Below are 14,872 nucleotides of genomic sequence, written 5' to 3'. Positions count from 1 at the left end.
GGGGCAATTTAGCATGGCCAATCCACCTAACCTGCACATCGTTGGGGCTGTGGGAAGAAACCGGAACACCCGGAGGAAACCCATGCAGACACGGAGAGGAAGTGCAAACTCCACACAGAGTTACCCGAGGGCGGCAATGAACCCGTGACCCTGGAATTGTGAGGCAGCAATGCTAACCACTGTGCCATCTTGCTGCCCCCAAATAAATGGCATTATTGATGCTGAAATAAATTACACAGTGAAGCATCCCACAAGTTACTAAGAGCCAAGTTATCCCTATTAACAGTTCAAAAAAATCCATATTTTGTAATGCAAAAAACAAAAATACGGCAAAAAAATTGACATTAGAAAAGTTGTAGTCATGGGCAGCACAGGTGGCACAGTGGTTAGCACTGTTGCATCACGGCACTGAGGGCCCGGGTTCAATATCATCCTCAGGTCACTGTCCGCGAGGCGTTTACACATTCTCCCCTGTATGTGTGGGTCTCACTCCCACAACCCAAAAAGATATGCACGGTAGGTGGATTGGCCCCTTTCTTGAGAAAAAAAGAACTGGGTATTCTAAATTTATTTTAAAAAAAGAAAAGATGCAGCCAGCACTAATACTAAGGAACGGGATGAGGTTAATCAATACTATTCAATTACATGGTTAGACTGATACAGCCATTAGCCACCTCAAAGGATTAAATGATTATTTTACTGCACATCACAAGCTTTTCCCAGACTTACCCAAATTGTGTGAACATCTGCCCCTTAACCAAAGCCCTCCTTAGATATTTGATCAAACCCAAATAAGATAGCATCCCAGGCAGAAAACTGGGTTACGGGTCACAAAATCACTTTTACAGCACAAGGCAGCATTGATGTACCCTGACCCCCACTGTGCACTCTGAATAATTTCCATGTACAAAGAGCAAAATATAAATATAGGAGAGCAGGTGATTGTAGCTTTAGGTTTGATTCTCGCAAGTAGCATGCAAATCATGTTTAATATTTATTCAGAAAGAGAAGATATGCTCATGGTCTGTATAAATATAGTTCTTTTTGGTGGGTGAGGCAAAGAAAAACGGTAATGTCTTTTTCAGGCTCTTCCAACAATAATAAACTTAGCAGAGAGAGGATGAGTTATTTATATCAAACAAACGAGCAAAACAGGAAATGGTCATTATTCAAATTGTAAAATTACACTACTGAGTGCAAAAGGCAGACAACACTTTTCATGCAGGAGTATATAGTTACTAATAGGGACAGAGTTTAACCTACCACCAGTTGCTGCTGCAGGCAAGTATGGCAAATTATCTAGTAAAGCTTTCAATAGAGCTCCTCCAAATCCCAGTTGGCTTGGATCGGTTTTCCCATTACTGAAAAGGATAGGGAAAATGTTCATAATAAGTATAATATAAAACAAACGGCATAATGATAATAAATCCAGCTTGAAAAATGTATTCATTACAGCCTTAAGAAATGGTGGCTACCACTCAAACTAGTCACCTATTTGATGTTGAATTACAATTAGTGTTTCTTTAGAAGAAAGATTGCAGATGAATTATTTCATAGGATATTTCTTACCTGATGCAAAGTGCAAGGAACCGGGCACACTTGTGAGCTATACTTCGACCGGCTTCAAAGAAGCAAACTCGTACAATGTCAGAGAGTCTTTTCTTGGTTTTTGCGTGCAGACTTTCTTTACCATCTCGGAAACTGTATCCGAAAAGTTAATAGAACATAAACACATCAAACAAACATCCATGGATAGCAATATCTGATGTTACAGGTTTCTATTTTCAAAACAGCAGTCATGGACTCACTGTTAGAAAGAATTATGGAGCAAACAGCATAGCTGCAATTCAGGTCATAATTATCAGCATTGTGCAGGTGAAATAAAAATAAACTATTGCTTACGTGCAAGTATTAACAAAAAGCGTTGCAAGTTCCAATTTACACACTGTTGCACACTTCAGCCTACCTGCACAGTCCATTTGCATGAACTCCTGCCAACCAGCAGAGAATATCTAACACAAGGCTCTGAGCATGTTCTGTGACAGGACCATCATCTGATTTCTTGCAGAGTGTATTAAGCAGCTTTGCATGGAACTCAGAGAACTGCAACATAGCACACCGTTGTACCCTAAAAGACAAAATCAGCAATTACCCCAAGAAACCACACAGCAAACAGCGCCCGAGGCAGTTGTCATTGCCTTCATTTCTCACCACTTGCATTTTTTCTTTTCAAACTTTTCAAACATATATGGTCCTTATTCCTCAGTTTAAGGGAAAAGAGATGAATTACTTGCATGCATACCACAATATTGTATATTACAGCAAGATGTGCACATAGATTCTTTCCCTCCCTGTCCCTCCAACGTGTAATTTCTGTTCTCCAGTGGAAATCACCTCCAAGAATTCAATCTATATGAACCTGGTAAAAAGAATGCCCCCAGGGGGTTAAGCTGGACAAGATGGGAGTTATACTGCACTTGGTGCAAAACCAATCAGTGTGAAACCTCCTTGTTGACATATTGCTGCACGCATAGGATAGGATGGGAAGAGAGGGATACGGACCCCGGAAGTGTATAAGATTTTAGTTTTGACGGGCAGCATGGTCGGCGCAGGCTTGGAGGGCTGATGGACCTGTTCCTGTGCTGTACTTTTCTTTGCATAACTTTGGTACTCTTGATACTACATTGCTTTTTTGTTGACTGGGAGAAAAGATTTTTTGTATCATTGCTGATGTGCGTGGCATGTTACTAAAATCTCGCTTCAAAACCCAAGATCAAAAACTGTACATTCTACTGGTCCTAAAATAGAAAATATTGGTCGAGACTGTAGGAATTAGAGTTATATTTCAGCAAACAATGAACATCACAAATTGCAATTAGTGATTAACCAAAAACATCTGTCACATTGTTTGAGGTGGAGTGGTATACAATCAAGTTATTTTCTATGCCCATTTAAGCATTTCACCGTCATTTGAAAAATGTTATCCCTTCTCTCCTCTTCCATCCGCTCATCCTATAGCTAAGTAACCTGCTTATCTTTTGAGAGAAGCACCTGCAATAATGTAGAATTGAGCAGGCCGGGGTCAAGAAAGAAAGCAGGAAGATTGGATTGTCAAGCTCCATTCAAAAGGACAATGAAAATCCAGAAATCACCTTTCTTTTGGGATGCAAGTTTTCTTGAATCTCCGAATAGTGACAGAAACTTCTTGCAGCAGATCGCAGCCTCTAAGATTGTCAGGTTTCTTAGCGGAGCTGCCAGACTCGGAAGCCTTTGAGGTGGATGGTTTTTCCTGTTAAAATAAAAACATTAGCTTTACAAATACACCAACACAGAAGCTAACACAGAGTTTTCAACACTAAAGCAGGGCTTCCCAACTGATGTCATGGTTCCCAATGGGGTCACAGAACAAGCAATTGGAGCCGCGAGTCCCACGGCAGCATTGACGGCTGGGGAGCAAAGGCTCACATTTAAGAGTCCTGGGATAGTCAGTGTGTTTAGAGTGTGAATGTTTATTTGCGGGTGGGCACAGCCCAACCAAGTGAGCTGAGATGCCACCAACTGAGCCTGGAAAATGGTACATGTTTTTCACTATGTGGTCACACCAAGTGTGAAGTATTAAAATGAGGGTCAGAGGAAAAAGTTTAGGGATGACTGTACTAACGCCTGTCACATGATGTACAGGTTCAAATCAGTTCTCTTTACAGACCACTACTATACCTTTCCTGCTGTAACTTTAGCAAGTAACGAAGCAAGAGAGTGACTCTTGCTATTCTGTGGTTTCGAGGCTTGCATTCTCATGACTGGCCTTATTCCACTACCATTAGAATTCTCTTCATTTGACTTCTCATTAGCCGATCTAATGTGAACTAAAAATGATCGATATTTGCCACCAGCCATGCCTGCTGAGAAAGAAAAAAAAATACTGAGTTGAAATAGACAAAGCATAAATTTCACACACTCCCCAACCACTGACTGGAGGTTCAGTTTTAGGATATTTTGTCGTTTTTAGGGTATGTTCTAATTGCATTATCGTCTCACCACTTGATATCAATGGTATGAGAAAGAAAATGCTTCATTTTTGACCATATACTAACTTCTTCATTCTCGTTTCATTGATTTATAAATTCTAGAGCTCACATTTAATTAATCCTAAAAAGCAAGTGATACAAAAGATTTCTGGTCAAATAGACAAGGGGCCAAAGAAAATGGCACAACACTTGGATTTCCAAGCAATCTTTCATTTTTTTTAAAAATTCACTTGTTGCTACTTGTCAGTTACAACCAAACTTTCATTGGGCTCAGTGCAAGTATATATATTTTTCTCTTTTTTTTTCCAATTAAGGGGAAATTTACAGTGGCCAATCCACCCACCCTGCACATCTATGGGTTGTGGGTTGAGACCCACGTAGACATGGGGAGAAATGTGCAAACATGTATGAGGAAGCAGTGGCATAGTGGTATTGTCACTGGGACTAGTAAACCAGAGACCCAGAGTAATGCTCTCGGGACCCAGGTTCAAATCCCGCCACTTCAGATGGTGAAATCTGAATTGTATAAAAATATGGAATTAAAAGTCTAATGATGACCATGAAACCATTGTCGATTGTCATAAAAATCTATCTGGTTCACTAATGTCCTTTGGGGAAGGAAATCTGTCGTTCTTACCTGGCCTGGCCAACATGTGACTCCAGACCCACAGCAATGTATATATATTTTTCTCTTTTTTCCCCCCCCCAATTAAGGGGAAATTTACAGTGGCCAATCCACCTACCCTGCACATCTACGTAACCTGCCAATTCTTAACTGCCCCTTAAAGGGCAAGTAAGGATGGGCAATAAATGCTGGCACAGCCTGCGACACCAATGTCCCATGAACGAATCAAAAAATAGAAAATTTTCACATGGACAGTTACCCGGAGCTGGGATCGAAACCGGGTCCTCACCACCATGAGGCAGCGGTGCTGACCACTGCGCCGCCATGCTGGCCCTTAGTGCAAGTATGTTAATGCAAAATCTTGTACGGAAGGTTTTGCAAAAATTAATTTTGGTTCTGCTCAATGTGACCATGTTTTTCCTTTTGCATGCTGGATATGCGATACGTAAGCAAATGTCAGTGTAAAACCTCAACCATGCTCCAAAAATATTCTATCAGCATAATCACAGAAAAATTGCCTATACATGTCTATGGGTACAATAGGACCCAAATCTGAACCATGCAAATAAATTAGATGAATTTAACACCAAATGATACGCAATTAGCACTGTCGCTGTTAGACCCCAGAACCAGGCAGAAACAGATACAATTAATTTTTATATATATATATTTTTTATTCTTCTCCTTTTTCACATTTTCTCCAAAATTTACACCCAACAATAAACAATAATCAGTAATGAATGTAACCTCAATCCCCATATCAATAACAACGATCCCATCCTCCCACCAAACCCCAGACATTGGCCCGCATGTTAACATAAACAAATGACAAAAAGGAATCAGGAATCACCCATAGTCACCATTAACACACAAGTCACCCTCCCCCCAACCACCCTACAGTCCCCCCCTCTCCCCAACCGCCCTAATGTTCGATGTGATCCAATTCTGGAAAGTGCATAATGAATAACGTCCATGAATTGTAGAACCGCTCCATCCTTCCCCTCAGTTCAAATTTGACCTTTTCAAACATGAAGAATTCCAGCAGGTCCCCCCACCACGCCAGGACACATGGTGAAGTGGTTGATCTCCACCCTAACAGGATCCGCCTCCGAGCGATCAACGAGGCGAAGGCTACAACATCTGCCTCCGTGCCCGTTTCCAACCCCGGCTGGTCTGACACCCCAAATATGGCCTCCCGAGGGCTCGGGTCCAGTTTCACATGCACGACTTTAGAGATTACCCTAAACACCTCCTTCCAGTAATCCTCTAGCTTTGGACAGGACCAAAACATATGAACGTGGTTTGCAGGGGCTCCCCCGCAATGTTCACACACATCTTCTACCCCCTCAAAGAGCCGGCTCATCCTCGCCCTTATAAGGTGCGCTCTATGCACCACCTTCAGCCATATTGGTCCCAACCTCGCACACGAGGTGGAGGCGTTCACTCTCCGGAGCACCTCACACCAGAACCCCTCCTCCACACCCTCTCCCAACTGTTCCTCCCACTTTGCTTTGATCCCTTCTAGCGGCGCCTTCTCCTCCTCCAAAATAGCCCTGTAAACCGCCGATACTACCACCTTCTCCAGTCCCCCTGTCGTCAGCACCTCCTCCAGCAATGTGGAAGCCGGCTCTACTGGGAAGCTCTGTATCTCCTTTTTGGCAAAGTCTCCAACCTGCATATATCTAAATATTTCCCACTGCTTCAGCGCATACTTCGCTCCTAGCTCCTTCAATCCTGCAAAACGACCCCCAAGAAATAAATCTTTTTTTTTTTTTTATAAATTTAGAGTACCCAATTCTTTTTCCAATTAAGGGGCAATTTAGCGTGGCCAATCCACCTACCCAGCACATCTTCGGGTTGTGGGGGTGAGACCCACGCAGACACGGGGAGAATGTGCAAACTCCACACGGACAGTGACCCAGGGCCGGGATCGAACCCGGGACCTCAGCGCCGTGAGGCAGCAGGGCTAACCCACTGCGCCACCGTGCTGCCCGAGAAATAAATCTTTTAGTGTCCTAATTCCTTTTCCCTCCCATCTTTGAAAATTTCCATCCCACTTCCCTGGCTCAAATCTATGGTTCCTCCGAATCAGCATTTCCCTTGAACCTGCCCCCAACCCAAAGTGCTGTCGAAACTGCCTCCAAATTCTCAATGACGCTATTACTACCGGACTCCCCGAGTATCTCCGCGGGGCCGTCGGGAGCGACGCCGTCACTAGCGCCTTCAGTCCCGAAACCCTACCCAAACTCTCCTCCATTCTGACCCAATCGGGTGTTAACCCCTCTGACCCAGCTCCGTACCTTCTCCACCCAGTAATAATACATCAGGTTCGGAAGAACCAAACCCCCTGCCTACCTTCCTCTCTGTAGTAGCGCCTTTTTAATTCTGGCCACCTTCCTCCCCATATGAGCGAGGTAATCATCCCTTCAATCTCTCTAAAAAATGCCTTTGGCAGGAAAATGGTCAGGCATTGAAAAATAAACAGGAATCGCGGCGGCACATTCATTTTAACCACTTGTACCCAACCCGCCAGTGACAGAGGGAGACCACCCCACCTTGCCAGATCAGCTTTCACCCTCCCCACCAAACTAGAAATGTTGTTCCTACGGAGCCCCCCCCCCAATTTCAGGCAACCTGCACCCCCAGGTATCTAAAGTGAGTCCCTGCCTTACAGAATGGCAGCCCCCACCCCTGGCAAAGGTACAATTCATTTAACACACTTTTGCAATTACTGCAATTTATTTGCGTTTAAAATAACACTTTTTCCATTGAAGTCACCGCTACGCAACTGATCTTACCTTTAATTAACTTAGGGCTAGTTAGTGTCAGCATCCCAGCATGCCCTGAAAGATCCAAGCCACTGGCCAACCACACAGGTCCACATAATATATCTTCTTTGTGTTCCTCCAGAAATTGACACAGCCTGGGACCTTCTCAGTGTATGGAATGGAAGAAAAATATTTAGTCAATTGAAACAATTCTCACTCAAAGAAGCTTACAACTTAAGTGGAAGTAAAGTGAACCGAACTCCCAACAATGCAATCTAATACCCATCATAATAATAATCTTTATTGTCACATGTAGGCTTACATTAACACTGCACTGAAGTTACTGTGAAAAGCCCCTCGTCGCCACATTCCGGCATCTGTTCAGGTACACGGAGGGAGAATTCGGAACATCCAAATTACCTAACAGCACGTCTTTAGGGACTCGTGGGAGGAAACCGGAGCACCAGAGGAAACCCACACAGACACACGGGAGGACATGCAGACTCCGCACAGAGTGTGCCGGGAATCGAACCTGGGACCCTGGCGCTGTGAAGCAACAGTGCCAACCACTGTGCTACCGTGCCACCCTCAAGTGAACCCCATCATCCTTGCGCAACTCAGACACAAACTCCCTCAAACCTTTCAAATTCTCAGCAATGAAAGAATTATACCATTTCTATAAAAAGCACTGCAGCCAGTCAGCATTGATTTGCACAACTTTCGCACTGGTATAAACAAAATTTGACAGGCCTTTGAAACATGAAGAGCAGCAATCTTGCTCAAATTCAATCTCTTATCATATTTCAGCTCTCATATCTGCCTGTCATTCATTTTTAGCTTTCCATAAATTTTCAGCATCGGGACACGAGAAAGAAGTCCGCAATTAATTCAGTTCCACTTCTCGAACAGTATTCAGAAGCAAAATAAATGGCCTTTTCAAATTTTTAATCAAAAAGAGTGATTGCACAAAACTCAGGGAGGTGACCCAAAGTTTGAGTGTTCAAATTCAATGTGTAAGGTCAGTCGCTGGAGTAACTCCTCTTGAGTTTTGAGTGGCAGCTGTAGAGAAATTGGTTACCTCAGAAGGAACAAAATCATCATACTAATTACCATGGGCAATTCCTGGAGGTACAAAACACAAGCCTACTCTCAAAGGATACTGCATGCCATGGATGTGGAAAAAAATATATAAGGAGGACACGTCAGAATTTTAAAAAAAAGATAATGATTTGTTTTGGGTGGGGTAACCAAAATTCTTAAATCAGCTCTTGTTCCACAAGAAAATTTCATTCAAGCATTCGCAAATATTTAGTGTGTCAATAAAAGTCCTATTAAACCGAAACACAAAATTGAGAGTAGTTACCAATCGACTGTTGAGCGCTGTTTGTTAAACCCTCACTAAAATGTAACATGTATTTGATCACATTCCCAAGTAGGCATTAACAAAATTCGCATTCCATCTACTATTTACTCAAACTGGGGCAGTACAGTGACACAGTGGTTAGCACTGATGCCTCACAGCGCCAGGGACCGGGCCTTGGGTGACTGTGTGGAGATTTGCATGTTCTCCCTATGTCTGCATGTCTGCCGGGTGCTCCGGTTTCCTCCCACAGTCCAAAGTTGAGAGGTTGCAGGGATAAGGTAGGGGAGTGGGCCTCGGTCAGGTGCTCTTTCAGATGGTCGGTGCAGACTCAATGGGCTGAATGGCTTCCTTCTGCACTGAATGTGTTCTATTGTTTATTTTCTTGAAAAATCAGTTGCATTGCACCTTTTGAAACTTTAAAACAAAAAAGACATGCAGCAACATCAGTAAATGGATTATCTGTATTATGGTCAGTGGAAAGGATGAAACTAATTCTAACTTCCTCCTCCTGTATGCAAATTAAAATGTCAAATGCGTCTGCACACGTTCACAGTCTCCCCAAACATCTATTTGATCTCAAAGTTAAATTCTTTAAAGATAATTTAAAGCACAAAACTTCAAATGTTAATGCAATTGCAAGTTTGTAGACAATGCACAATTTCTATATAAGAATGAAACCAGTCATCCAGGTGGCACGAGACTGGGGCAGGCTGCACAAGTTAAATTTGGCCAGGGTGGTGGAGCAAATGAAGGGAGAGTTTCGGAGATGGGATGCACTCCTGCTGTCGCTGGCAGGGAGGGTGCAGACTGTAAAGATGACAATCCTCCCTAGATTTCTGTTTGTTTTTCAGTGCCTCCCGATCTCTGTCCCACAGTCCTTCTTCAAAAGAGTTAACAGGATGATCATGAGCTTTGTCTGGGCGGGAAAATCCCCGCGGGTGAAGAAGGCGATGCTGGAGAGGAACCGCAGCGAGGGAGGGCTGGCTTTGCCGAGTCTGATTAATTATTACTGGGCGGCCAACATCGCTATGATAAGGAAGTGGATGGTGGGTACGGGGTCTATCTGGGAGCGGGTGGAGGCGACTTCGTGCAGGGGCTCCAGCTTGGCAGCCCAGGTCATGGCTCCTCTACCGCTGCCGCCGGCCAGGTACTCCACCAGCCCGGTAGTGGTGGCGACCCTGCGGATATGGGGTCAGTGGAGGAGGCATGTAGGGGAGACGGGGGCGTCAGTTTGGGCGCCAATCTGCGACAACCATCGGTTTGCCCCCGGGAGTATGGATGGGGGGTTTAGAGTATGGCGGCGGGCGGGGGTGGGAAGGGTGGGCGATATGTTCCTGGAAGGGAGCTTTGCGAGTTTGAGGAACTTGGAGGAGAAATTTGGGCTGGTGAGGGGAAATTATTTTAGGTACCTACAGTTGCGGGACTTTGTTCGTAGACAGGTCCCATCTTTCCCACGCCTCCCGCCAATGGAGATCCAAGACAGAATAGTCTCTAGGGGGGAAGAAGGGGAGGGTAGAGTCTCTGATATTTAGAAGGTGCTCATGAGGGAGGAAGGGTCCCAGACGGAAGAACTGAAACTTAAATGGGAGGAGCAGCCCAGGCGGGGAAATGGAGGACGGGCTGTGGGCAGAGGCCCTGAGTAGGGTAAATTCGACCGCGACATGTGCCAGGTTCGGGCTGATTCAATTTAAGGTCGTTCACCGGGCCCACATGACGGTGGCTCGGATGAGCAAATTCTTTGGGATAGAGGACAAATGCGCTAGGTGCGCGGGAGGACCAGCGAACCACGTTCACATGTTTTGGGCATGCCCTAAGCCTAGGGGGTACTGGGAGGGATTTGCGGGCGTCATGTTCCGGGTGCTAAAAACAAGGGTGGCGATGGGTCCAGGGGTGGCAATTTTTGGGGTTTCGGAAGACCCGGGAGTCCAGGGGGTGAAAGAGGCCGATGTTTTGGCCTTTGCTTCCCTGATAGCCCGGCGACGAATACTATTGGCGTGGAGGGACTCAAAGCCCCCGAAGACTGAGTTGTGGCTTGCGGACATGTTGTGTTTCCTGGGTATGGAAAAAATTAAGTTCGCCTTGAGGGGATCTGTACAGGGGTTCGCCCGGAGGTGGCAACCATTTATTGACTTCTTTGCGGGAGAATGAGCGTCAGCAGGGGGGGGGGGTAGAGTAGAGTAGAGTAGGAGGGATAAAATGGCGGGTAGTACCGGTGGGAGAGGAGCGGGCTTGTGCAGTATGTTACGTTTGAAGTATTGCAAGTACGTGGATGTTTGCACATTTTTGCCTATTTTGCTTTCTTTCTGTTGATGTCTGTAACTGTTCACAAAGCCAAAAACTACCTCAATAAAATTGTTTATTTAAAAAAAAGAATGAAACCAGGCAGTGCCAGTGCCATCGATTAAATTAAATGTTGGCTTTACTTCACAAACGGTACATATTTAGCTAACCTTGAGATTCATCCACATCCATTGAGTACTGCACATCTTCATTTAAATCAGTAAGTCCAGACCGTCCATTTCTCTCTACTTCCACATGAGAAGCTGGAGATAAAGGAAACAATATCTGCTTGTCTACTGCAGACTCTGCAAGAAGGAAAGAAAGACGTACCATTTATATAGGCAGCCTCGCACAACCTCAGGACAACCCCAAAGTGCTATTCTGCCATTGAAGTGAAGGGATGTTACTGCTGTAATAATGCAGGAAACACGGCAGCCAACTTGCATACAGCACATTCCCACAAAACAGCAGATAAGCCGTAAAAGAATTGATCTTTGAGGGATAAACATTCGCCAGGACAACTGGAAAGTGCACATGGATTTAAAAATAATACCATGGGATATTTTATGTTCATCTGAGGGGGCAGATGGAAACTGGGTTGAACTTACTACTAGACTTAAGCAAAATTTTATGCTCAAGTCTCTAGAGTGGACTTCCCGTGGCGACGATCAGAATGAGTGGTCACACACTTTGGCTCCCGCTAGTGGCGGTTTTTCTGACCTTTTCCCCAGTTAATAGGTGCAGGTGAGATGGAATGTAGGTGCAGGAGAATGAAGGGAAAAGATTGACACTCTGGTGTATGGAGCAGAGGGCCAGAATTGGTCAAAAAGAAAAAGAGGGAATCAGGTCGGTTGGAGCTGGTGCAGCGCCTATGACACACGTGGAGATGGTTTTGGGGCAGGGAGCGACCCTGCCGGCTCAATGGTCAACAAATCAGCTGGTCAATTTCTTGAACGAGAAATTCACCCAGCAAGAGAAGGAAAGTCTGGAGGACCTGGCCCGGGCGGTGGTTGACCTTGTGGAAACTAAGCTGGCTGCCCAGGGTCAGGCGATCCAGAAGATGGAGGAGGTGGCATAGGAACACTTTGCCTCGATGGCAGTGGAGATGGGGCTGATGTGCAATCAGCAGAAGCGGCTTCAGGAGAAGGTCGAGGACCTAGAGAACTGGTCATGCAGGCAGAATATAAGGATTGTGGGCCTGCCGGAGGGGAGTGAAGGAGCCTATGCTGGTGTGTATGTTGGGAGGATGCTGAAGAAGTTGCTCAGAGAAGGTGGGTGCGTTTGCACGGCAGTTGGAGGTGAATCGAGTGCACAGGGCGCTAATGAGAAAGCCCCAGGGGAACGAGCCACCGAGGGCGATGGCGGTGCGGCTGCACCGGTTCCTGGACAAGGGGCAAATTTATAAGGTGGGTCAGGCAGATGAGGCACTGTGGCTGGGAGGGCAATTAAATCACAGTGTACCAGGACCTGGGTGCAGAGTTGGCCAAGAAGAAAGCGAGCTTCAAAAGGATCAAGGCAGGCCTCTAGAAGTGGGTGAAGTTTGGGCTATTGTACCCAGCACGTCTGTGGGTGACCTTTGAGTTAGACGATCAGACTTGATCATAATGAATGGTGGAGCCAGCTCAAAGGGCCAAATAGCCTCCTCCTGCTCCTATTCTCTATGTTTCTACAACAGATGCCACATAGAATATAGACGGACCAGAAGGGAAGTGAAAAGATTAATAAGCAAAGTTAAGGAGAGAGCATGGAAAGAGACTGGCAACTAACACAAAAGGGGATCCAAGCTCTTTAATAAGCAGATAAATAATAAAAGGGTGGTTAAAAGTAAGAGTGGGGCCAATTAGGGTTATAAAAGGGGACTTGAATGAGGAGGCAGGATAGATGAGAGGTATTAAACGAGTACTTTGCATTGGTCATTGGGTTATGGAGTGAAACCCACGCAGACACTCCACACTGACAGTGACGCAACCCATTTACAAAGGAAGAAGATGCCACTTAGGCCAAGGTGGAGGTCATAACTGGTAAACTTGATGAATTTACAATTGAGAAGGAGAAGGTGTTAGAAAGACTAGTCTACTTAAAATTTGCACTGGATGAGATGCATCCAAGAGTGCTCAGGGAAGTGAGAGTTGTAATTGAAAATATGGAAAGCTGTGTCATTTGAAACATGGAAGTCTGGTAATACCGGATTGAAGAAACATGAGAGAATGTAGGGGAAAATCCCACGAAGGGTTAACAGCAGCTGCCAGGAGAGGATTGCAAAATACAGATAGCCTTGGTCAAGCAGGCTTAGCAAGCAAAACAAGCAGGTCTTTCAAGACACAATCAGTGAACTTTAGTATACAGCTAAAAGCAATGTTTCCCACCTCCTTTTGAAGTTAGGTAAGCAGATGGAAAAGAATGGATGAGGTTCAGCTGAATTAGGTGACAAATGTTTAAATGTGAGGCAAGTCTTTTAAACTCACCACCAATTGAATCTTTAGTATAAAGCTAAAAGCAATATTTCACACCTTCATTGAACTTAAGTAAGCAGATGGAAAAGAATGGATGAGGTTCAGTTGAATTAGGTGACACGTGTAAAGGTGTGAAGTTCTGCTGATATCAGGTAAATTAAAGGAAGCTGGAGATAACGTCTCTACAAGAACATAAATTAGACCCAAATCAAAGTCAAAATTATGAGCTGGGGACACAATTTGATAATAATAAAACTATAGAAATGACAGGAATCAAAAGTAACACCCCTTTGAAATCAAAGTATTTTTGAACATCACAAAGGAAACGATGTAATCAGAGATCTAGGAGATGAGGTCATGCTCAAAATGAATACTTAGTCGTGTTAGAAAAATTTAGATTAAAGGTACCTTTTACAATTCAAGTGAAATAAAAGTTACTTTACAATAAAGTCATAAAAACTTAATAACTGTTAGGAAGATATATAAACCCTGAGAAAGGGACAGAGAAGCAGAGAAGGAACAAGAGAAGCAAGCAGAGACAGTCAGCTTGGTCATGGGAAAGGGACAGAGCAAAGCAGCCGAGCTAAAATAGCTAATACATCTAAGGAAGGAGGCAGAGTCAGCTCAGAGACAGCCAGCAGAGCCAGCTCTCAGCTCGGTACATGGGAAAGATAGAGCATAGCAACCGAGCAGAACAGCGAATACATCTGAGGAAGACCAAAAGCTAAAGAAAAGTGATTGTCAAGGTGGGCCCGAAGGCCCCTTCAACCAACCAGGAGAATCCAGAAGCAAGATCTTTTTACTTTTCTGCAAAGACAGTGATTGCATTTTTTAAAAGAAAAAAATAGAATAAAATAAAAGTTTTAACCTGAAACAGTGGTTATTACAAAGCCTACTTTACTTACTTAGCAACGCAGGACCTAGGATATCGATGCGACTAATTGGTAAGTAGGTAAAATTCTTCTGTTATACCGGGGGATAACTTGAAAACACTAGTTTGACCCGAATAGCACCCACCTAAGCTTGTGTAGGAGTCAGGGAGTGAGAATCCCTGTTCACCATTTAGAATATCAACCCTTTTTGGTATAGGGGGAATTCTAAGAATAGCGGTGAGTTTTTAACTTCAGAGTACAAATTGGAGAGGCACCGGTGATAATCTTCCAGTCTTCCTTTGACATAGGGATGATGCCCGAGGACTGGAGAACTAAGAATGTCACATCTTAGTTCAAAATGGCATGCGAGAATAAAGCTGGCAACTAGGCCAGTCAGTTTGACTACAGTGGCAGGGAAACCTCTGGAAACTCACGAGTCACTTAAACTAGTGCAAGATAATTCAGGAAAGCCTGCACGGATTT

At 44.5% G+C, this 14,872-nt stretch overlaps 1 protein-coding gene across 1 annotated transcript in view; it reads right to left on the bottom strand.

The window, feature by feature from the left end:
* birc6 (baculoviral IAP repeat containing 6) overlaps positions 1-14,872 on the bottom strand; it is a 312,870-nt gene that overhangs the window by 188,888 nt on the left and 109,110 nt on the right. The window contains 7 exon segments of the mRNA XM_038814802.1: positions 1,264-1,361; positions 1,570-1,701; positions 1,967-2,128; positions 3,153-3,289; positions 3,718-3,899; positions 7,452-7,583; positions 11,235-11,369. Of these exon segments, the coding sequence (XP_038670730.1) occupies positions 1,264-1,361; positions 1,570-1,701; positions 1,967-2,128; positions 3,153-3,289; positions 3,718-3,899; positions 7,452-7,583; positions 11,235-11,369 (978 nt within the window).

The sequence above is a fragment of the Scyliorhinus canicula genome, chromosome 1, assembly GCF_902713615.1.
Source record: "Scyliorhinus canicula chromosome 1, sScyCan1.1, whole genome shotgun sequence".
NCBI lineage: Eukaryota > Metazoa > Chordata > Chondrichthyes > Carcharhiniformes > Scyliorhinidae > Scyliorhinus > Scyliorhinus canicula.
The sequence above is the reverse complement of the archived record's forward strand: the minus strand, read 5'-3'. Positions and strand labels throughout refer to the sequence as shown.